The 25,542-nt window shown below is 39.4% G+C and overlaps 1 protein-coding gene across 1 annotated transcript; it reads right to left on the bottom strand.

Moving 5' to 3' along the window:
* Positions 1-5,692: 5,692 nt before the first annotated feature.
* si:ch211-1i11.3 (mitogen-activated protein kinase kinase kinase 5) lies at positions 5,693-25,405 on the bottom strand. Its single transcript, XM_042222350.1, has 28 exons — positions 24,652-25,405; positions 24,413-24,552; positions 23,716-23,903; positions 23,376-23,544; positions 22,864-22,970; positions 22,510-22,680; positions 22,302-22,414; positions 21,394-21,553; positions 21,102-21,252; positions 20,792-20,896; positions 20,418-20,467; positions 19,889-19,984; positions 15,939-16,023; positions 14,391-14,524; positions 13,863-13,990; positions 12,480-12,616; positions 12,275-12,380; positions 12,008-12,165; positions 11,227-11,413; positions 10,963-11,131; positions 10,510-10,675; positions 8,853-9,038; positions 8,615-8,720; positions 8,137-8,380; positions 7,772-7,884; positions 6,540-6,637; positions 6,353-6,429; positions 5,693-6,230 (listed from the first exon to the last, which is right to left on the bottom strand). Exons 1-28 carry the CDS (start codon positions 24,989-24,991, stop codon positions 6,134-6,136), a joined length of 3,981 nt encoding a protein of 1,326 aa, XP_042078284.1. The 5' UTR covers positions 24,992-25,405; the 3' UTR covers positions 5,693-6,133.
* Between the last annotated feature and the right edge of the window lie 137 nt (positions 25,406-25,542).

Raw genomic sequence — 25,542 nt, 5'->3', positions numbered from 1 at the left:
TATATATATATATGCAAAGGTCTAGTAGTTCTTTGTAAAATAAGCATCCTAGCATTTTTATATTGAGATTGCTACACGTAGTTGACCAATAAATAGTAACCATTTCTTACATAGAGTAAAAAGCAAGTAAAATGTGAAAGTGAAAGAGATGAATGAGAACTGAATCATCTAAACAGCTGTCCATCAATCACCTTTGCAAATGGAAGAACTCCAATCTCATATTTTTGATTCTAAGAAATGGGGACTGACGCAAAGTCTAGAGGTCAGCTGCTATGAATGGCAAGGGCAACCCTCATCCTAGTAATGAAATAACAATAGCAGGAATGTTCAGAATGTCCCCAGAGAGCACTGACCCATCTCTATTTTAAGAAAAGGATGCATTTTAAGCAGCAAGGGCAGGTAGAATAAGGAAAGGGTAGATATGATTTATTACTGGAAAATGTTTGTTTGCAAGAACATATACTGTTTTTGCACAACACTGTAGCGATGTCACTAAAGCTGGAGTAGCTGTTTCAGGTTGCTTTCAGGTTTCAGAAAGCAACACTGTTGCTTTCTGTTACTGCACCATTGTCTAGACTCGACAGGGTGAAAGGGCGAAGGCACCTGCAGGGAGCCTGTAGGTTCAAATAATTTACGACTATGTTGTCTTTTGTTTCATGTAGTGTGATTTAATCATGTCCTACATTACATGTCACATTGAAAATGTGTGTGTGAGCCCTTGCAGAGTTACAGGGCGAGACAGAGTGTGGGAGAGTTGCTTCTGTCTTTGTGTGTGTCTCTGGGGCGCTGGAAGAAAGATCACTGTTTGGTCTGAATCATCTGAATGTAGTCTGCCTCTTATTGTGGGCTGGAGTTTTAATTGCCTTGGGAGATCTTGATATATTATTAAGTTACATATCCAAGAATCTTGGAATATGTATGTTTAAGATACAGTGTGTGCAGACATCTATATTAAAATAAGATTAAAATAAACCTAATTTCAGGGTTTAAAACAAAAAAAATGTCCCAGTTGATAACATATAAACATTGTCCTTGGTTTGAGTCTAGGTTGCTAGTCAGGTGGAGGGCTAACACAGAGAAACAGACAACCAGACAACATGTAAGGAGAATAGTTAGTAAGTATTTAGACTAAAATTTGTAGACTGAAGGAAATTCCCAGGAATTCCCCGGGTCTAAGGAATTCATTGTTTCTAAGATCAGCCAATAAATGACAGAGTCAGTCTTTAGATCTTTTTACACGAGTCTGTTGTTCAGTCACATTACTTTCATCTGTTATATGACATATGAGAAAATCAGCAATGCTCACTACTCTTTGAACAGTATCTTCCTACTATCCCAACAACAGGTGGCATTACCAAGAGTTCATTTTGCCATCTTCCATGAGGAATGAGATTCCGCAGCAGTGTGTCTCAAACAGCAGAGCCTCGCAGACCATGACGTAATGGCCTAAAACGTGCAATCAGTTAGAAACAGGGCCAAAACACGTGGAGTTGGCTTGTCTCTCCGCTCACCCCCGGGGCCCCTCTCTATTCTCCTTTTCCTCGCCTCTCTCTCCCTCACCCCACCGCCCTTCTGCTCCAGCGCACTCTCTGTTTATGAGTGCATGAATCGCTTCATTTCACTATACCCAACTCCCTGCCCACTACCAAACCCACAACTGCTTCAATAATAGAAGCCCCCCCACCCCCCACCCCAGCTTTCATTTCCATGACAACCCACCGAGGACAGGGAGAGAGAGGAAAATAACAGAGGCAGGAAAAAGAAAAACTTGAATTATAGGGGTGGGAGTGCCTTCCCTCGACCTCTAGTTCCATTTAAAGGGAGGGAGACCATCACTACAACAGCCTGAGTTTCAGTGAGGTTAACCTGACCAGCCAAGAGAACACCAGCAACATCACCGCAAAGTAATCAGGAAGGAAAGGAAAGGAAATAAAGGAAGGGAAAGGAAAGCTAATTAACGTTTTTTTTAATAACAGAATAAACAAAAGGGGAGAAAAGGTCAACAAAAGTATAGAACATTCTAAAATTATGCTGCACTGGCCAAAGCACATAATTAAAATCATTTTTATATTCATCACAGAATTATGTAATTTGAAGATACCTCATCAGCCACCACATTAGGCATGCCTGTTAACTTAAATTAAGCACTTTGGCTTGTAGACATAAGCCAGAGGACCTGCTAAAGGAATTTATGTCACTCTGAACATGGTGTGGTTTTTGGTGCCAGATGGACCGGTGTGAGAATTTCAGAAACAGCTGATCTACTGGGATTTTTTCACACAACCATCTCAAGGGTTTACGGAGAATTTACAGGTGTGTACTAGCAGTCTGCTCAGTAAGTATAAATGTTTCTTTATAGGTTAAAGGTGGTTATAAAATCAACAATTTTGTATTCATTTGCATTTATCTGACCCTTCAGTCAAAGGGAACAACTGGGAATATGCCACAAGGTGTTCAATGTTAAAGTTCATAATAAGAGCAAAAACATGCAACTCTTAGGTTAGCGTGCCAGCAGCAGTACAGCTGAGGCTGATGGCTATGGGAATGTTGTTTTGCAAGCTATGGCTAAAACTGCACCATAAAAAGGTATTTGTAATGCAGCATTGTACAGTCATGACATTGCTCTTATAACACTGAAAGTTTCATTCTTTCCCACTGCATATTATACCCAATGATCACAATAATAAATGATATTAAGAGTCACGTGAATGATTTGCCTTCACACTGACCCCCTCCCCAAACAACAGACACAAACAAAGGGTGATATGCTCTTCAGGTCAAGCTCCAACTGAGCTCTGTGACACATACATTTACACACATGTTCTTACTCATGCTGATGCTCACAGGATTAGTTTTTTTAATGCAAGTCTCTAGATTAGACAGGATTAATCTATATTGATGAGAGAACATTTCTGTCCAGCTGTAACTATCACAGCTGTCTGTCTTTTGTGTCCATGTTATGTCTTTTCTGTAAATACTATAATAGCTTTAAATGCCTTACAGGCTGGCCCCTGAAGCAACAACACTTTGTCTTCCAGTAAAATTGCTTCTAATATTATTTCCTCTTCCTGAGGTTCAAGAAAAAAAATCCAGAGAAATACAAATACTAATCAACAGTTGCATGTTTACATGACAAATATATATCTATGAATCACATTTACTCTATATAAACAAATTAGTTATCGACAATTATCAAACCTCCCTAGGATAATATGAAGTAAATCATGCTATTTTTGTGCAGGTAAAAAATACACAGTAAAGTGTCATCATGAGTGTAACAGAAATGCAAAGAATGTGCTCATAACCTGTCCATGTGATCACATTGCACACATCTACTGCTCTTTGAAGGGAACGTGTGTTGAGGAGACGTGATCCTTTCATGCATCCAGTACTGTATACATAAGTGTGCGCGCACCTGCAGGCATGTAAGCAGTTGAGTGCGCACTTTAAACAGACTTCAGGGAAAATAACAGTAGTCAGCTTGTTAGCGAGCTCTGTTGTTAATATGTCATAAAAAAAAGTGATGAATTTTTAACTAACCTCCGCTTGAAGTGGTGCTACATTTAGAAACATTATTTATTCTTCAGTGCAAGCGCAAAATGTCTGACTCATGCTGCATTTTTAATCATATCTCACAAGAAATGGTCAAATTTAGCTCTTTACCACGCATGCTGCTGCTGTTCAGGACGGGGGGGGGGGGTTACCTGTCCTTTGGGGGATGGCAAACAGGGTGAGCTCAGTAATCCCTGGAGCTTCTGGGCCTCCCAGTGTGTCGTCCTCAATCCCCCCCCACCCTACCCCCAAGAGCCTGCCAAAATCCCCCTGACAGAATAGATAAACAGACAGTGCAGAAATAACAACACAAATAGTATATTTCAGATTTATATGTTCAATAAAAAGAGAATTGGACTGTCAGTGTGAATAATGAAAAACATAATGTAACCTTGACTTTACTCTCTCTCCACATTAGTAAGTTGACACACGGCGTACTGGCTGATCAAAGCCAACAGTTTGCATGCTATTAGCTGTACAATCCTAATGCTACTTTGATTTAAAGCTTATTCAAACAAGCGAGACTCAGGGGGATACATTCACATTACATTCAATTATGTGTATCAGGAAATGAATCTAATATGGCCACTGCTGCCTGTGTTGTTTCTTTAAGGCAATGTGACTCACTGTTAAGAATTCATGTGAGTGTTAGTGTGCCAGACATAACAGCAACCACCTTTTGTCATTTTACCTAAAAGAAATACATTTGAACACTCAAATCTCAAAAACAGATTTATTTAAAAGTCGAGGTGAATACAGAAGTTATAAATACATATGTTTTAAATATCAACTATAAAGAGAATCCTTCTTTGTGTATCTTGCATGCTTTGATAAACAAATAATAGGTAGCAAGGATCTGGAGATAGGAGATGGTCAAATCTGTTAAAACTGGTTGATAATACTCGAGCAGGGCGATTACTTTTCTCTGAGGCAGCATCCAAGGACACAAGAGAAAGATGCCTTACTTGATTTACTGATACACTTTCCGATTTGCTGAGCCCATTAAATTAGTCCAAAGGTAAATCAGAGCTTTTGATCTTTACTGCCAGACAGACGTAATCAGTATTTTGGCCAAGTCTGTGAAGAGCTTTTCAGACCTTATGACAACGAATAAATGAAGCATATCATAAATCTGTGAACACAGGAAAGGGAAATGCCAGTTTTGAATTATAGTACGAGTGATATATGAGCTACAGTGGATTTTAATTAGTATCTCGGTAGTGTTTAATATTGCAAGTATACCATGGAAAATTGTAATTATAGTTAGATGTTCTGATAGTGGATTCATCCATTCACATTTTTTGCATTTTCTTTTTATTCTTTATTAAGGGATTTTTCTCTTAAACTCTATGCAGGAGGTATCCACAGATCTCCAGAGAGGACTGCCTTTCCATTCTGACTTTGAAGATTGTAGGCCAAATACCACATTTGTTGTGTATTGCATATTAATGTACATCACTCTGTGGAAAATGCTTTTATGTTTGCTATAGAGGGTTGGACTTAAAAGCAAATACTAGCTATTATTTGGCAACATGTATTTTTGCATATCATTCGAATAGTACTCACAATAGTGAGTACTATGGCTAGCAGGAGCCAGCCCAATGCTTCCACTGAAGTCACATCCCTACTGAAAGAGAATGGAGTTAACAAGCATATGACATTAAACTGCCTTTCTGTCCCTCCTATTAAAATAAAGAACATCCTCAGAATCTCCTCATTCTTCTCTAAAGATTGTTTGCCTAACTTATTCTGAAATGTTACACTCCTGATCTTTTTCTTCATTTTTTAAGTCTCGTCATTTTACTCGAGCCCAGTTTCTCATGTCTAGACTTAAAATTTAACTCTTTTTCATAAACTGAAGAACTAAGTACTAGACAGCATGAAACCACCCAGAACAGCAAAAAGTCATACAATAGACCTTCTCAGACACATGCATCACACATATCGACCAACACACACAAAGTTCACGTCACTGTCTCTAAGGAGACGTCAACACAGTGAAAACAGATGAGGAAACGCGTGTGGAATTTAAAGACTGTTCACCACTACATCACTTCTTCCATGCTACATCACACCCTGAAAAAAAACCTTCTCCCTGTTAGAAACAAAGGACTGTGTGGAGATAACAAGCCAGTCTGAATGACTGTTAAAAAATGCTTCCTGTTTATTATTTGAATTAATTTATAAGGGCTTATAGTACAAATAACATTTGTTTTCCAAACCAGGAATACAGGTTAGTCTTATACATAGTCTCTAATAAATTCAAATCCTGCTTAGCTTTCTGTGAAACAGGAAAACAGCGTCACTAGATGAAATATCTTCTGAAGATACAATTAAAGCTCTACCTTCTGACACCCGGATAAAATGTAAAAACATAATATAACAAAATAAAATTTTGACATGACTTAGCTTTTCAGTAAAAAGCTTCTGATGCTCCTTTATAGTACATTCACAGTTTAAAAATGTTTTCAAAATTTAATCTGCTTTACATCAGCAACCTGAAATGCCTCTGTTCCTCCAGACCACACACAGGGCCAGCCTGTCTATGAACCTGCCCTTTGATGTGTAACATCAGCAGCCATTAAAGAAGGGTGTCCTCGCTGTCCTCATTGTGCGTGCTGAGCTGGGTCTTCCGGTAAGCTGTTACAGCTGCCCAGATTCGACACAGCATGCCGCCTCTGCAACAGCAACAGTGGACTCACATTCATGTGCAATTTCACTTTGCTTAAACTTATGATGAAACTTAAAATAACGGTGTAGACTTCGTGTTTTGAGGGGGTGATGCGTGGAGGCAGCTCACCTTATTCCACAGTACATCAAGTCATCCTTGGCGGCCATACGGAGGAGACAGTCCAAGGTGAACTCATGAGAGAGCAACTGGAAAACAGGATCACAGAGGTGTGGATTAATACCAGGTGGATGAGTAACACGAAGTAGCCTTAGGGGTGTAAAAAAAAAAGGCAAAGTTGAGCTTTTGCTGAATTTACCTTGTTGATAGTGTCTTGATCTACGGGGACAGTCTTTAGCCAGCGCGCTAAGGCTTTCTTCTCTGGTCTGGAGCTTTTCTGTGAAGCCAACTCCACATCTATAATGCACAGAGTTACAACCATTAGGTTTTCTCAGACACTCATAAACACATGGTGTATTTAATGGTGTTAATGTTACACACAACAAAAGTGTCTTCGGCAGCCAGCCCGTATAATCATTATACAAACTAACAAGTCAAGTTTGAGCACATTAGCAGCTGATCTGGCAGCCAACGCCTCTGACAGCAACTAGCCAGGCAGAAATCCGCCATCAGCCTGTAGCTAAGGTGTGGTAGGGATTGCTTGGCGCAGATGTTAAGAAATAGTAATTAGAATCACTGAGTGTACTGATAATCCAAAGAAGGCTTGGTCCCTTCCTATGATACTGCTCATGTCGCAGCTTGTGTTGATGTTTGTCTGATAAAAGGCGAGAGAATAACTTCAGTGCTCCTCAAATAACTATTAAACATCTTTGTTTACTGTCTCATATCTAGTAGGAAAAAAAAATGTAAAACTTGAATTAATTTTCTAGGGTTAGAGGTTTGATTGTGGTGTACAAACAGAATATTCAAATATTCAAGAAAATTTCATCATCTAAAGGAATGGTTCAGATTCAAGTCTAATTTAGTTCAGGATATAGCAAATCAGGAGAATACACTTCAGTGATATAGCCTTTTGTAAATATTTCAAATCAGGAAAATAAAGCAGGCTGCCTTTATTTTGCACAACTCAGCTTGCAGAAAAACGCACGATCACAGACACAATTCAGTTCAGTTCAAGCTTCTTTATAAACCACAAATCCACAATAACAGTCACCTCAATTCCCTGTGTACTGTAAGGTAAAACCCATAGTATTGGCGAAAACCCCAACAATCAAGCAGTCCCCCATGAGTGGGCCCTTTACGACAGTGGGAAGGAAAAACTGCCTTTTAACAGGAAAAAACCTTCAGCAGAACCAGGCTCAGGGAGGGGCACCCATCTGCCATGACCAGCTGGAGGGTGAGGAGAAAGAGAAGGGAGCCGGGATAGACAGGAAAAAATACACATTATGAGAGAGAGATGACAAAAAAATGACATGCGGGAGAAGAGAGTGAAAAGAGGTGAGTGGGGAAAGAAGTGCTTACTGTAACACAGCAGTTACTGTGCTAGTATTTCGTAAGATGTAACACGTTTTGGCATTAAAACAACATTACCCTCATTGACTGATTCTTTCCTCAGTGCGTCTATTTGCTGTTGTTTTCTCCAGAGAGAGTTCCTCAGTAGCTCCTGATACTCTGTCTCCTTCTCGCTTAGATGATTCAGCAGTCTGAAACACAACACAAATAGCCTTAACCTGCAGCAGAAAGCCCTGCAACCCAAAATTAAATGAATCACTGTGTACACCTAATAGGAATGTTAGTCACGATTATTCTATTTTACAGGAAATATGAGGGGGATATGAAAAGAAAGCTGAGAAAACAAAAAATAAAAATGTATTTTATGTATGTATGTAGTTTGTTCAGAGAATCTAATAAACCTGTAGATTCTCTGAATGATAAAGGTGACAGGCGAAATAAACCTTCTGGTCTCCAGTCGCAGATCTCTCAGGTTCTCGCTGAGTGGCCAGTTGGTGTTAAGCTTGAAGTCTGCAGGTTTAGGGTTGGCTCTAGGCAGGACGTCATTTGCTGGATCTGGCTGCTGTGTGTATGCTGGTGCCACCAGCTGGTCAGGGACTAGAGCTACAGGAGTGTCTGGATCGGCAAACAGCTCCTCAGAGGTGTTGTCCTCACTCTCGAATGAGGACTGCAGATGGAGTTTGAGTTCTGAAAGGCAAAGGGTAAATTAGTATCAGAAAAACAGATAAGTAAGAAATATAAATGAATAAATTAAAAAAATCAACAGGCAAGAAAATAAATAAATTTAAATGTAAATGAAATAAAAATACAATGAAATACAATGTTCCTCTGGCAAACACTCTTACCACTATGTTGTTGTTTCTTTCTACTCAACAAAACAATGTTAAACAGATTATGGAATGAAGCACATGCCTACTTTACCTGGCAGTAATACAGTTATGGCATCCTGTACTGCCTGTCTCAGCAGATTGTCCAGAGCAAACATCCAATGAGGTTTCACCTTTTGTTGCTTCAACACCTTTTTCACCTATGGTCAGAAGGCTTTGTATGAATATAAGGAGGCTTATTCTCAATTGTGATGTAATTGCTAAATAAAAAAATCTTGAAAGTGAAGTGCAATCACCAGCAAAATCTGGCTTTGGGCTCCGAAGTAACTTACTGCGTCTTGGAAGTTAAATAGCACCACCTGTAGGCTGTTCAGAGGTACTGAGGCAGCTACGAGCGTAGCTCGAAGCTCCAGCAAGCCGCTGGTAAGCTGCTTCCTGTCCGGGGAATGGATGTTGTCACGCAAACAAATAACGAGTTTGGTGATGTGGTCTGGAGTGATCGAGGAGCCATCACCATACTTTTAACAGAGAAAGGCAGACTTTAAAATCAGGATACATTCTGCAGTTCTCGTTTTCAAAGTATATAAACCCATCTACTTCATCTCTCTGTAGTTCTTTTCAGCTGGAGAGTAATGGTCTTTTTCACTGTGATCTGTCATTGATAACAATGTTCCTATTAATGGTCATTTCTCCTTTAGTAATGACAAATATTTCAGGACTATAAGAAAAAAAATGCTCTGCTCAAAACAAATTCTAACCTAAATGCATAAAACGAGATACACTAACATCTTTTATTAACTCTTATTGTAAAAGTATTCAATTCAATTCAATTCAATTTTATTTATATAGCGCCAAATCACAACAAAAGTCGCCTCAAGGCGCTTCATAATGGTTATGGTTAAAAATTGTGATGCAAAGAAAAATCTGAAGGTTTTTATAGAGGAACAGTACATAACTGGAACGAAGTAGATGGAAAGAAAGGAAAAAGAAACATAGAAACTTTATTTATCCTCAAGAAACATCTTATCAAACATAAGATAATAATCTAAGAGCATTTAAGGACCAAAACCCTCATGAGGGAAACTCCCACAGGTTTTAGCTAAACAGGTAACCTTAGCTTGTACATTCTTTGGCTTTACATTCCTATTTCTCTAGTTTGCAATGTCGGTGGCGCAATACGTGTAAGGCAATATGTTAATAGTAGATTACAAAGGAACCGGTTCATTTGGTATGGCCTATACACTCACCAGGTACTTTACTAAATATGTTTGCTACTGCTCATTTACTCAACTATCTAATCAGCCAAACACATGTCACCAATTCAATGAACTAAGGCACACAGAAATAATCAAGATGACCTGCTGAAGTTCAAACCGTGCACCAGAATGGAGAAGAAAGGTGATTTCATTGACTTTGAATGTTTTTAAATGTTGGTGCCAGACACGCTGGTGTGAGTATTTCAGAAACTGCTGATCTACTGGGATCTACCATTACACTACCATTTCTAGGGTTTCCAGAGAATGGTCAGATAAAAAGAAAATATGTGTAACACGAGACAGAAATTGGGCAGAAATTTTTTGGTGATGCCAGAAATTAGAGATTGACCAGATAGCCACAACAGCAAAAGACAGGTACCACTTCTGTCGGCTAAGAACAGGAAACTGAGGCTGCAGTTCACAGTAATTTTTCTGCTTTGATATTTGGATTTTAAGGTCAGAGTTTGATGGAAACAACATGAAAGAATGTGTCAGTGTCGGCCAGATATTAATCAAATAGAGCACCTTCGGAGGGGACTAGTATCACAGAGTCCCACAACCCTGTACTGTCAACGTGTACCTAGTAGTTTAAACATGCAGATACTGATAAGCTTTCAAATACTCTATTATAAAGAGCTATTCATTATTAGAGAACTAAAATCCATCTCAGTCTCAGAATTGAAGAGCAATTCTATAACAGAATTTGACAGTGCGGTAACTTTTCTTTACCCACCTGAGGCACAGACTGTTGTATACTAGACGCAACATGGCTTATGTAGTCAGTGAGAACTTTGTGCAGCGTGGCTCTCCTCTCACTGTCCTTTCTCAGCATAAAAAGGCCAGTACTCTCCTCTGTTGAGGATGGACTGCTCATGTCTGATGTGGAGTCATCTGGTATTCTGGAAAAATTGAGTGCAAACAAACATAAATGGCACAGATAAGCCACGAACATGCTGCAATAACCATTGTATGATAGAAAAATGTAGATATGGCTATCAGTAACACATCAGATGTATTATTTAATAATGGCATGGGGAATTTTGCATTATAGCCTTTTTTCACAAGTTATAGGACTGTGAAGAACGAACCTCAGTGTGGTTTACCAGTAAAGTAAGATCCAATACAATCATAGTTTGCGCACAAATGAAAAGGTTTTGAGTTTCTTTTGAGGAATAATCTTACTCACAACAGGAAGCTGTTGGTGCTCGGTGGGCTCTCTGAGATTTCTTCTGCTCTGAGAGAGGACTGCGACCTCGTCAGGTCCAGAGAACAAGACAGGTCAATCAAGTCAGAGTAAGAATCAGTATCCTCCACAAGGATGGAGATAGGCACAGACATACTGCGCTGATAGTCAGCTGTAAGAAATAGGGTTTAGATACTCTGCATCATTGCTATAGAAAGCAAAAATGGGTAAGAGGTGAAATGTGTGTATTTTAAGTGTATTTCTCACTTATAGACAGGGATTCCTGAACAGCTTTAGCTTTTTTCTTCGTAGACGACTTTAGGAAATGGTCCTGAAGCAGTTCTGCTGCTGTGGCTCTTTCATCTGGATTTGGCACGAAACAGTTCATGATGAAACCTTTGGCCTCATCTGACATGCACTCTGGAACCTTGGGGTGGATCTTAAACATGCCAACCTAGTTGGGAATTTTTAAAGTTTCATTGAAACATTCTGCTTTGAGATTCTTGTGCTGTGCTAGCTCTTACGCTATGCTGATAGCTCTCTTTGTCTGGGTTCATATGTATTAGGAGGATGAGTTTTGAGAAAATTACACAATTTTTGTCATTCTGCTTCTGGACCATGTTATTGTGTGTCACTGACTGCAAATGATTTTCATCCAAGTGTTAAAAAGGAGTTTGTATACTTAAGTTCTGTTATTTTGTGTAAGCACTTGGTCTGATAGTGGGGGGACTATATAAAAATGTGCACCACTGTCAGGCTGTACAGAGGCAAAACTACACAGAATTGTGTTGTGCAAATAATTATGCACCTAAAGTGTAACTGAATTTAAAACTTTGTATATCTAATCAATCTAATATCCACCTGGTACTTGTAAAAACTAAATAAACAATGATCATGAAATGTAAAAGTCTTCAAAGGAAAAGTCTCCCGAATGTTCCATGAAATATAATTCCAGGCATTCCACAATGTCTGCCAAATGTCCTTATGTGTAAAGTCCACTGTGAGCATTTTTAACTTACGTAGAAAACACAACTCCTTTTTTTTTTACCTTGAACATGGCTGCCTGGGGACTTCCCAGCTCATGAAAGGGTGTTTTGCCTGTTGCCATTTCTATGATAGTGCACCCTAGAGACCAGATATCTGCCGGCTTCCCATAACCCCGAAGTCCTTGGTCTATAATCTCAGGGGCCATGTACTGCAGAGTTCCTATTGAAAATCCACCAGAAAAGTGAAAGTTTGACTACTGTGAGGAGTTCACGTGTAAAAATGTTTTAATAATAACAATCTTTTAATAATGTCATAACTGTCAACTTACCAGTAAATGTTTCAGTACAGGGGTTAATCCCTGCTAACCGTTTGGAGGTTCCAAAATCAGATATCTTCAAAACTCCACTATAAGTGTTGATCAGTACATTGTCACCCTGCATAAGGAACAAAACCAGTGAATACCACAAAGCTAAACTTTAAGACACAGTAGACCAGAAAACTATTTGCCACGAAGCCAAAGGTGATCTGCTCACCTTGATGTCTCTGTGGACTATCTGATTCTCATGAAGGTACTTTAGACCCTCAAGTATCTGCTTGGTGTAGAAAATGATGGTGGGCTCGTTGTCTTTCAGAGGACCCCATTTCGAGCGCAAAAGAGAAGACAAGCTACCTGTAAGAGGAAATGCATAATTTCACAAGGTGACCCACGCCACTGATTTCGAGCCACGTCCCACACGGTCACCCGCTCACGCACTGAACTAAACCAGCGCCTGACAAGGTTATTAGTTTTAAAAAAGATGCAATAATGATGATATCACATGCACAACTAAAAAAAAAACTGTTTCTCCATTACATTTGGCACAATCAAACAAAGCAATGGATTAGGACTGTGCATGTTTCTAATCAGAGGTTCAAGATGTTTTTCACACAATCACACCATTTTCTGTAAACATTTTCCTCCACTGAACAGGATGTCTTCAGAACCACCCACTTCTTTAAAACTGGCTTCCAGTAGATGTTACATAATCACACATGCATTACAATTCTGGTCACATGATTTCCCTGAAGCCCACGACAAATAGCACACAGAAAGCAAGGAAACAGACTTATTGGGAACATCAAGGCTTGTGTGTGTTTAAGAATTTCTCAGGAACCTGTGCTTGACGCCATGTCTCTGATTTCCCAAACCACATCGCTCCACCCCGTGATCTAATTTCATTACGTCAGAGGATAATTAGCTTTCTTGGCTGCTGCCTCAAAGCACATTGTGCGCTGTCTATCTTGCATGCTGCACAATATCGTTTATTATTTAGTATCTACTGATATCTACTGCTAGCTAGTTTATTGTGATGGTTTTTTTTATTATGTTGCTCTTTGTTGTTTGCTTTCTCTTCTGTTTTTTTTCTCCATACAGGTGACCCAGGTGTTTTTTGTTGTTTTTTTTTTCTTTCTTCCCCCCCTTCTCACTGTCTCTTCTCCCCTTTGGTTTTCTTTCTCTCCCTCTCTTTCTTTCATTCTTTCTCCCTGTCCTATCCCCCAGTCATGTCTGTCCCGTTTGTAGCAACTGAAAATAAAATAAATTCATAATTATAATAAAGGTCAATCAAATGGACCAATATGGCAAGGCCATGATGATCCACTTGGTAAAATAAATCCGCTTGGCATCTTTCTTGGCCTTAAGACAACAATTCTGATGGCTAAAGAGGATAATTACTTGCTTGTTGATTACATATGAGCAAACTGATTAATTACACATTTACATTTGTGATAACAGCTCTTTCCACAAACAGATGTGAAACTTAAAAAAATCAAACAAAAACTTTTTTGAAGCTTTGATTTATATTACAGTAACGATTTAGTAATGACAGGCACTCTTATTGCTAGGAGTGTTAGAAGATCAAATGTCATCTTTTTACCCCCAGGTACTTCTTCCATGAAGATCTTGATGAAACCATCCTGACTGACAGAGCCCAGGTACTGGACAATATTCCTGTGTTTAAGCCTCTTGTGCAGAGCAATCTCCTCATGCAGGGGCTGAGAATACCTAATCAACACAAAAGAATAAAGGTGCTGCTGTGAGATTGTTGTGTTTGTACAAGTGATTTGCATTGTCTAATTTAGGCCTCTTTTCATTTCCATCATTAAAAAGGAGTTATAAACAATATACCACAACTAGGTTTGGATTTTGGATGTATAAACAAACTATTTAAGGGGACTTAATCGCTTAAACCTTTGCCTTAAAAGTTTGCAAAAGCAATAAATATTTTGCTACATATAGAAGGTTTTTTTCCACGTCTGTCTAGAGTCGACAGTGTATTTTTCTTTTCATGTGGTTAACACTACCTAAACGCTATCATATTATTACTGTAACTGAGCAGATTTTGTTGACTACAGCGTAATCTGAAAGTGACAACATCAGAAGGGTAACATATGTGTTTTCTTACGTGCTGTCCTTCTCGGGGATCTCTTTGATGGCGATGCGTACTTGGTTGCTCAGGTCCCTTCCAGCATACACTACACCATAAGTTCCTTTACCAAGTATTACCTTGTCACCATTCTCATTGGTCTCATAGATATACTGTAGAATGAGAATCAGTAAGAATCAGTATAGAGTGAATGGAAACAGAATTTTAGGAACTTAAGGAGACCTTCATTCAGAGGTTTAAATAAGGCAAAATGCGACATCTGCTAAAGGTTTTACTATACTCATGAACTCACAAATACCTGATCAATATGCAAATATGTCATCTGTCAATAACATGGCAGCAGCTCATTGCATTTTATTACGCAAGCATGGTGAAAACGACATGATGTAGTAGGAAATGAACACCAGAATGTGGAGAAATTTAAGTGACTTTAAAAAGAGCATGGGCGTTGGTGCCAGAAAGGCTGGTCTGAGTTTTCCACAAACTGGTGACGCACTAAGATTTTCCTCTTTAAGGCTTACAAAGAAGGATCTGAAAAAAGAAAATATCCAGTGAGTGTCTGTTCTCTGGATAAAACACCTTGTTGATGCCAGAGTTCAGCAGAGAATGGTGGGATTTGCAGAGATGGAAATGGCTACCTGCTGAAATTCCAACCAAGCATCAGACTGGGGAATATATGTCATATAAGTGATTTTGAAGTCAGTATGATTCATATTTAGACCAGCCTTGTCTGAGTATTTCAGAAACTGCTGATCTATGGGGATTTTCCTGAACAACCATGTCTAGTTTGCACAAAATGGTCCAAAAAGGAGAAAATATTGAGTGAGCAGTAGTTCTCTGGACTGAAATGGCTTGTTAACACCAGTTGTCAGAGGAGACTGTCCACACTGCTCTGAGCTGATACTAAGGCAACAGTAACTCAAATAAAAACTCACTAAAACAGGAAACTAAGAACCGGAAACTTAGGCTACACTTTGCATGGGGTCCCCACCTTAAATGAATCAAAACAGCATTTTGAGCATTTCTTCCCACCAATGTTTTTCTAGTTTACCCAGTTACTCTCTCACTAGTACTACTTACTAAAAGAAACATATGAGTTTCTTTTGAATGCAAAAGGCAAGGATGCATCTTGCCTTGCACCAGTGATTCAAGCTGGTGGAAGTGATTTAATATTGTTTTAACATATCATCTCAATGCACTAGAGCACCTTTGGGATGTTGTGAAATAGGATGTTTGCATTGTGGATGTGCAATCGACAAATCTCCAGCAGCCATGTGACACTATCATGTCAATATGGAGCAAAATATCAGAGAAATGTTTCCAGCACTTTGCTTTGTCATGTAGAGTTAAGGCAGTTCTGACAGACATAGATTTGATATATTCTTTATAAATAACACTGGCTTTTCAAATTTTAACTTTAAACATGGTTTTATGAGAGTGAAACACATGGTAAAACCACGTCTGCAAGAGTAGCTCAGTTCTAACTAAAATGGCATTCACTTTTTTTAGCACAGACCTAAAATAGAACACATATTGCATCCGGATATAGAAGGAACTGTAACTGACCTCTAGTATTTCTCCGAGTGTATGTTCTATATCTTGAACATGGTTTTCAGCCTCCTGGAGAAGGGAGTTTACCAACTCACAGAAACTAGGTAGAGAAGAGACATACATAAAAAATATTTCTCACTGCAGCATAAATTTAAATATACTTTCAGTAAACATCAGCTCAAGTGAAGAGGTCCCTGTAGATTTCTGCTGAGGGATTTACTTATAAACAGATTGATAGGTTTTTGGCTGTTAGCCACACTGGTTCACACACACCAAAATACACAACTGCAAGTAGCTACAATAAAATTCATATTTATTTTCAATGGCTGATCAAATTTGAATAGATGTGAATGAGAAGCCTGATATTGTCTCTGGTAATTAAAAAAAACAAGTGACAGAAAAGGTTGATGTGAGACTGAAATTAGAAAATGTGGATATTTTGCTTACAAGTAATCCCTCATTAGTTCTATTTATCACCGTTTGTTTCATTTTAACTTAATTTGTTTAAAAGGAAACATACCAGTGAAAACAGGAAAAGCAGGATGTTATATTTGGCAGTGTGTTAATAGGAAAAAAACAAACAAACTCTATTATATGCAGCTGTGGTCAGAAATTCATTTACACTCATAATGGGCATGGATGTTTGATCATATTGGGCTTTTATCGATTTCATTAAACTATTCTGTTTTCCAGGGTGGAATGATTGCACAGCATGCATAACTTTAAAAAGCAATAAGTGGGTGTAGAAGTTTTGAATTCATTTGGGATTTTTTCTCATCCAAACAGAGTGAAAATTAAACATACAGGCTACACATACTGTACACCCCCCACTGATATTTGGTTTACCAGACACTTTTGGCACAAGCTTCTGGCATAATTCTGGCTGGATATATGACCACTCTTCCTGGCAGGAGTGCTAGAGTTCATTTGAATTGGTTGGTTTCCTGGTATGAACCTGGCTTTTAAGCCATAACTTTTCATTACGGTTAAAGTCGGTACTTTGGGAAGGCCATTCAAAAGTTTTGTCAGCCTGCTTTATCCCTTCTAAAACCAGCTTTGTGTGTTTGGGATAATTGTCTTGCTGGGACACCCAAATATGGTGAAGTTAAGGAAGGATTCCATCCACTTTTTTCAATGTACTGGTACCACTGGCAGCAAAACAGCCTTAGAGCATGATGCTACCACTATCGTGACACTGTACCACGAGAGCTGGTACAGTGTCCCTCTCCTATACTCCTACAAACATACCTCTTGTCATTGTGGCCATCTAAGTGTAAAAATCCTTCTGCAGAAGGCATTTGGCTTGTCCATGTTTGCAGCTGCAAATTTCAGCAAATCTTGAAGGTATTTAGTCTGGGGAAGGGACTTTTTCTTGATTGGAACCCACTGAGTTCATGGTGATGTAAAACTCCATTTATTTTGGAAAGTGTTTAGTAATTCCTTAGCTGTTCCTAAACAGCCTAAATAATTTCCTCTCATTTGAGGGTGACAGCTTGAGTCTTCTTCGGGACCATCTAAATAAGCCTATGCAAATAAGCTTTACTTAGATACAATTGTCTGAATCTGCAGTTTTTTTGAAATGGCTCCAGAAGACCTCCTCAAATTGGTTAAATCTAAAACTCTCCTTATTAGGTCGTCACTGAGCTTCTAAGATTTTCCTGTTGTTCTGAGTATTGGTCAATCCAGTGAATGCTGTCAAATAAATTCTTACTACCAAAGAGAAACTACTAGTTATAGTCAATCATGATCGCTGACAAGAAGTTAAGACCTTGTTCTTGTCAATTTAAAAGACCTTCGGCACAACTTGATAAAAGATTTAAGTGCGTGAATGTGTACAGTGGGGCAAAAAAGTATTTAGTCAGCCACCGATTGTGCAAGTTCCCCCACCTAAAATGATGACAGAGGTCAGTAATTTGCACCAGAGGTACACTTCAACTGTGAGAGACAGAATGTGAAAAAAAAATCCATGAATCCACATGGTAGGATTTGTAAAGAATTTATTCGTAAATCAGGGTGGAAAATAAGTATTTGGTCAATAACAAAAATACAACTCAATACTTTGTAACATAACCTTTGTTGGCAATAACAGAGGTCAAACGTTTACTATAGGTCTTTACCAGGTTTGCACACACAGTAGCTGGTATTTTGGCCCATTCCTCCATGCAGATCTTCTCGAGAGCAGTGATGTTTTGGGGCTGTCGCCGAGCAACACGGACTTTCAACTCCCGCCACAGATTTTCTATGGGGTTGAGGTCTGGAGACTGGCTAGGCCACTCCAGGACTTTCAAATGCTTCTTACGGAGCCACTCCTTTGTTGCCCGGGCGGTGTGTTTTGGATCATTGTCATGTTGGAAGACCCAGCCTCGTTTCATCTTCAAAGTTCTCACTGATGGAAGGAGGTTTTGGCTCAAAATCTCACGATACATGGCCCCATTCATTCTGTCCTTAACACGGATCAGTCGTCCTGTCCCCTTGGCAGAAAAACAGCCCCATAGCATGATGTTTCCACCCCCATGCTTCACAGTAGGTATGGTGTTCTTGGGATGCAACTCAGTATTCTTCTTCCTCCAAACACGACGAGTTGAGTTTATACCAAAAAGTTCTACTTTGGTTTCATCTGACCACATGACATTCTCCCAATCCTCTGCTGTATCATCCATGTGCTCTCTGGCAAACTTCAGACGGGCCTGGACATGCACTGGCTTCAGCAGCGGAACACGTCTGGCACTGCGGGATTTGATTCCCTGCCGTTGTAGTGTGTTACTGATGGTGACCTTTGTTACTTTGGTCCCAGCTCTCTGCAGGTCATTCACCAGGTCCCCCCGTGTGGTTCTGGGATCTTTGCTCACCGTTCTCATGATCATTTTGACCCCACGGGATGAGATCTTGCGTGGAGCCCCAGATCGAGGGAGATTATCAGTGGTCTTGTATGTCTTCCATTTTCTGATGATTGCTCCCACAGTTGATTTTTTCACACCAAGCTGCTTGCCTATTGTAGATTCACTCTTCCCAGTCTGGTGCAGGTCTACAATACTTTTCCTGGTGTCCTTCGAAAGCTCTTTGGTCTTGGCCATGGCGGAGTTTGGAGTCTGACTGTTTGAGGCTGTGGACAGGTGTCTTTTATACAGATGATGAGTTCAAACAGGTGCCATTCATACAGGTAACGAGTGGGGGACAGAAAAGCTTCTTACAGAAGACGTTACAGGTCTGTGAGAGCCAGAGATTTTCCTTGTTTGAGGTGACCAAATACTTATTTTCCACCCTAATTTACGAATAAATTCTTTACAAATCCTACCATGTGGATTCATGGATTTTTTTTTCACATTCTGTCTCTCACAGTTGAAGTGTACCTCTGGTGCAAATTACTGACCTCTGTCATCATTTTAAGTGGGGGAACTTGCACAATCGGTGGCTGACTAAATACTTTTTTGCCCCACTGTATATGAGCCTATATGTATATTTCTCACCTTGTGTGAATTACAGAATATCTAACATAAATTCAAATTTCTTCATTCAATTTGTGATTTTTAAAAGTCATTAGAGATGCATGTTCTACAGTCATTCCACCCTTGGAAAAAGAACAGGAGAAAGAAACCATTAAAAACTCTAAATTAACTTGACATTCATGCCAGTCATGAGTGAATATAAGCTTCTGTCAAAAACTATAAAAATATGGCAGCAAACAGAAAACTGAAACTTGTGTGGTAGTGCAGTACTAGATGTTACTTCAGCTGGGATGGGTTTTTTTTTCTAAATTATGTCAAGAGGTTTCTGAAAAGCAAGTAAGGACAGTACAGGAAATATGACTCATACCAAGTAATAACATCCAGTCATTGACTACTTTCATTTGCATGCCGACTGTTTTTCTGCACCCTGTACACGCAACCTGTTAGATCTTATCTAGCAAATCAGTTGATCTGCGAGGATGTCATTCACATGATCTCACACAAGTGTTAATCACTCACCCCTTACAGTGAATCTCAGATGGGAAGCAGAGCTGGAAATCATCCGAGTTGTAGTGGACATACAGAAAGCAGCTCCGCTCATCAATCTTTGAAGCACTGCAATGAGAAAGACGTAAACAGGTTTTAATCATTCAAACAGGCAAACCTTTATGTTTGAATATGTTGAACATAAAACTGGCACAGACGACATCATGGCTGTATCTCTTAATCCTTATTTGTTCTATTGAAGGAGATAGCTATTGTTTCTAATTCAGTGGGAGCTATAGGTAAATAAAAGTAAATCAAATGTATTAAGTATTAGTGATAAAGAGCAAGGCCCCACTAGGGGCATCATAGGGGGGATGATGTTTTTCATCATCCCCCCTATGATACTACAGCCTGATAAAACGATTTATTGTTAAGTCACCCAGCAGATGACTTTTTCTGGAATATTTGTCTGGTAGACGGGACACAGCTGAAGTACACAGTAACACTGACCTGCAGACACAGAGGAATCAACAAAAAGGTCACATGCTCTGCTCTATTTTACCTCACTCCCCGAATTTCAGATGCTTGGAAAGTCCACTGGTTTAAGCCCTTCTGCAGAATTAAATACAAATTTAGACACAGGTTAAAAGAGTGTTTTACAGCTAATACAGAGTTTGTCACACACAGTAAACCATTTTTACATACTAATAAATACATATGCAAGAATAAAAGGAACAAATATTGATGTTTTAAATGCACAGTGGCTCTAAAAGAACATGCCTACTCACCCAGCCGACTGTATACTCAGACAGAAAACTTGTTTATTACATAATATGATATACATTCATACACACGTATGTATGACTTGTTCAAAGAGTCAAATGTATTCCAATCAGAGAGTGGCTCAAAGAGTGGGGGCCCAGACAGTTTACATACCTTTAAGCGTGTGGCGTGTTTTAGCTGGACAGTGCGACTTTGGTCCTCCTCGTTCACAGACACAATAGCTGGTTGGAAGAGTTTAGTGGGCTCCAGAATGAGCACCTGAAAAACACCAGTTCCAGTACTATCTATTTTAAATATCTACGTGGCTGTTTAATGCATTTCTAATGGCAGGGAATCTCCTGCTTTGTTACATGTTAACTTTACAATCCAAATGAGCAGAACTGAATCCTGATCAATAGTTACTCTGTGAGAAGATGAGTGTCCTGTTTATTATTTACAGCTACAGTAAGGTGTTTGGTCTTACTGGACAACAGTTTGATGAGGCAGTGGGTTTACAGGTCTGCAAAAGCAGCTCCATCCAGAAGTCCACTGTATCTTGTTTAGGAGATCTCACTTCAGGTAACTTGGCAAACCGGCGGTACAGGATGTATGTCTCCATAATAGATGCCACATACCTAACAGAAATTGAACTCGGCAGTTATTTGTTATTTGCTTTTCACACTTTTAATAAAAACAATCATATAAAAATACATGTGGCTTAGTAACTGATTAAACACCTTGATACTGCTCATCAACAATGGATGATTAAGTCTCACCAAACAGGGGCCTTGAGTCTGTAGAGCTTCTCAGAGGCCTCAATGACTTTCCTGTATTCACCTGCAAGAATGTTTGCTCCAAGGTAGAAACCTACATCCCAGTAGTCCTTCATCTTCTCCAGACTACCCTTTCTACCCAGCAGGGTGCTTAAAGTCACACCTAGACATTGACATCATAAAACAAAACAAAAGAGGTTACTAACAAATCAACAGAGGACGACCCTGACCACAGTTACAACCTCATTTATGGACTAAGAACAAAATAAATAATTGAATACAATGTAATATGCCTTTATAATACTATGCACTGTCAAAACATGATTGGCCAACAACTGAAAACAACATGATATGATGTGTACAGCATAATGAAATGCATTTTCTCACAAATGGGTGAGAAATTACGGGAAAAAACAACTTAATTTTTACTCCCTGCAGTGATAGGATCTGGTGGCTCTGTGAGCTGTGGCATTTTACTGGGACAGTTTGGGGTATATTTGACAAGTTGGAGACAAGAATAAAAGCAAACATTTCTATTCTCTCTTCCAGGATGACAATCTCCCCATTCATAAAGGTGCAGTGTTCACTGACTGGGATTAATGAGTATTACAATTACGTGACTCATATCCTGTAGCTCAGTTGAACATTTATCGCACTAATGACATGGTCTACTTTTCAAAGTTTTTGTAACAGGAAATACGTTTTAAAACACAACTAATAACTGTTTAGTATTAATCTAATTTTGACTGAGTTTATGATGAATCCTAATAATATATTTTCTGGCACTGCACATCATCTCAGACATTTAAAACATCAAAAAAATGAATTTCAAGGATCAAATTCAATGCATGACACAATAAATCCACAGACATTAAGTTTTCTCTGATGGAAAGGTAAAAAACAGAAAGCACCTAGTTTGCGCAACTCTATAGACGTCTCAAATTCATGGCCAGCTGCTATTAGAAGGACCACATTGTTGATGCCTGAGTGAAGAGTTGGCTCTGTCTCAAAGGCTTTCCCATACCTGGCAAGTTATATAAAAGAAACAGTCTGGAAAACATGACATAAATGCCACTTTTCTCAAATGTGGAAAACTTTGTATGGCCAAACTTGGCGTACCAATAGCAGGCCTGGTCTCTGCTGGACTCATCAGTGAACGCTGAGCTCATGAACATGTCCTTGTAGATGCGTCCACACAGGCAGTAGACGTCTGATGCCACCTTGTTCCCTGACTCCACAATCGGCAGAATTTCTTTCAAAGCCTTTTTACGATCTCCGGGCTGATTCCTCCTAGGATGGGTATATGTCATAACAGACCACTGTGATGATAAAAAACTTCATATCTTGGGTGAATATGAATTTACTAAAAGATCTCTGCAAACTGACAATGACACAAAAGCACCTAGCGTGAACCAAAGATGTCAACAGAACTATACTGACAAGCCCAAGATACAATAGCAGTCAAGTTGGTACCTGTTTAGAGCAAATATATAGTGAAACTTGATATTCTGATGCTTCGCCACCTGACACATAGGCAGGTTGTCCAGAGTCTCCACCAGTTTTATCATGGCATCGTAATCCTGAGAAAAAGTGGAAGAGAGTGAAATATAATGATTATCATGCTTGAATCACACCTGACAATTTTAATAATTTACATTGAAGTTTATTATATAAAAAATATTACTATTTACAAACAATTGTGAATAATTTCACCCCCCATAGCTATTTTTGTTAATGCTCATATGTTCACTAAACACACAATCTGATCTTCTTTGTTGATACAAATACTTGTGAAGGCTCCCAGATTGAACAGTAGCTCTTTTATAATGAAATATGGCTAAACAGATATGCAATCATATGATCATAATAATGTTAAAACTGTTTGAGTTCTGACAACAATATGCTGTTTTGTTTAATTCAATAACATAAAATAATGTGTTAATAAATAATCACTAGTTTAGACACACAGATTTAGAAATGCATACCTGAACGTCCCTGTAGGACAACAATAGGTTCATTACAATATCCGGAGAAAGCAGATCTACACTATCCAGGCGTTGCTGGATGTGGTTTAACTCCTCGCTCAAGGCTCTGCCGCTGAACCGCTCCCGTGCCATGCGAATCTCATGCCTAATTGACTCCCGGAAGTACTCACTGTCAGCAGATAGTCCAGTGTTGGTGTTACATTCCACAATTTCACAATCCTTTGTAAACACGCTAAGTGACATTGCATACGTGGGAAGCTCAAGAACATGCATTCACTGTATAATAATGTTTAAATAAGTAATAATGTTTAACCACACCCTGCTAAAGTTTATGTCTGACCTGGACTGAATGTGCACGTTGTTCAGCAGGTGCACCAGTTTCTCAACCAGGGGGATGAGCAGCGGCTCCAGCTGGAAACTAGGTTGCATCAGGTCTTTGATACAAGTCATCATGGCAACGTCACAGGCAAACACTTTGCCCTGAGGTGACACTACATATGGGATGAAGGTGTCACTTCCACACTGCTCCTGCAGGACAACAATAGATGCATCAAATATCATGCTGGGACAGCTTGCATGACCACAATGGAACCGCAGCATCATTTGACACTAGACAAAGCAGTCACAAGTGTGTTGCACAAATGACTTCAAGGCTAAAGCTTTGTTATGAATGCACTGAAATTATTTTAACAAGGTAATATGTACACTTATTCAGTAATGAAAACATGAATTAATGGCAGCCATAGCTTGCTTTACATTGCATAACAATTGCTATAGCTTTTTATTTTTGGGTCCATCTCTCTCACTCACATTAAGTACAATGCACAAATTAAAGTTTTAACCCTAACTGGTGTTTTGCTGTTAAATAAGTTCCATCTCTAAATCAAATGTAGATACAACAATATTTTAGCCCTTCAGGAAAATATCCCACCGTAGTTGCAGTAATAAAGCAAAGCCTGTTGAACTATTTTCCATTTCCAGCACATGAGACTGTATACAATAAACAATATGTAACAATAAATGGGAGCATGTGTTACCTTATGAGCTTGCAGATCACTATCTTGCTTAGAACAATACAGAATGATGTTATTAGTCATGCTGAAACTTTCCCTCACTCCAAGGTGGTAGAAAAGGGAAGGCTGGCAAAAGGAGTCGCTCATTTCCACCACTGCAACATCTGTAAGGGGGGATTATAAAAGTAAAATTGCGTAATTTGGTATAATTCTGTGCTCATATATCCGCTACATTACCCTACAGTCTGCATGCCGTCACTTGCCTGCATTGTAGAAACTATCCAGAATGTCTGTCGTGCCTTGGGAAATTCTGTCAAATGAAATCGTTTTGAGAAGAGCGTGTGCGTCCGCGCAGGCTTCCTTCAGACACTTTAGTGATAAGTTTTCTTCGGTGTGCGGCACTGACGCGTCCTCGTTGACAATGTATGCCACTGACACCGCTCTGGTTCGACTCCGCGGAGAAACGATCTGTTTACCCGAGCCGTTGCTGGCGCTCAGCTCTAACGCCAAAGAGTCCTGCCACAAACTTCCAGCGGACACCCGTACTGGATCCTTCCTCTTTGAGTCTCGCAGGCTCATTCGCCTGCGCTCTGTCGTGTACATTATTTACTTCGCGTTTGTTCCGCAGCTAAAGCTCAAAGCATGCCCTTTAGTAGGGACGACTTCCAATAGCAACATAACAGCGCCGCTGATCAAGGTAGATCCGATCTCTTACCACATACATTCCCAGAGCTCGTCTCCATTTGACCCGCCCACGTCGGCTCTGCCCTGCTCCGCCCGCTGGTGTTATGAGGATATTCACCTATACTCTCGCATGACCTCTGCAGTAGGACCCAGCAAGTCCTTCTTGTCCTCTATGAGGAGCACGAGTCTGAGACGTCTAAGTAAAACAAAATTCTCGCAGTCCCAATGTAGTGTCAGCAGAGCACCCTTGGCGCTCCGGTGATGGCGCAGTTGTGGGTGTTTGACCAACAGACCACAAGGACTTACTTTTCAGATGACGGAGTGTGCAGCTTTCAATTTGTATGGCGCACGTGAGTTTAGGTGGTATTTTTTATTATACAGATATTATGTATTATTAGCACAAAAAAACACAGAACATAACAAAGTGATTCATGAGATTCTTTTATTTATTTTAGAAGAATTTCTGAAAT

Source organism: Haplochromis burtoni, unplaced genomic scaffold (genome assembly GCF_018398535.1).
Source record: "Haplochromis burtoni strain Fernald_Lab_line unplaced genomic scaffold, NCSU_Asbu1 Contig_84, whole genome shotgun sequence".
Classification (NCBI taxonomy): Eukaryota; Metazoa; Chordata; class Actinopteri; order Cichliformes; family Cichlidae; genus Haplochromis; species Haplochromis burtoni.
This window is presented reverse-complemented; position numbering and strand designations above follow the sequence as displayed.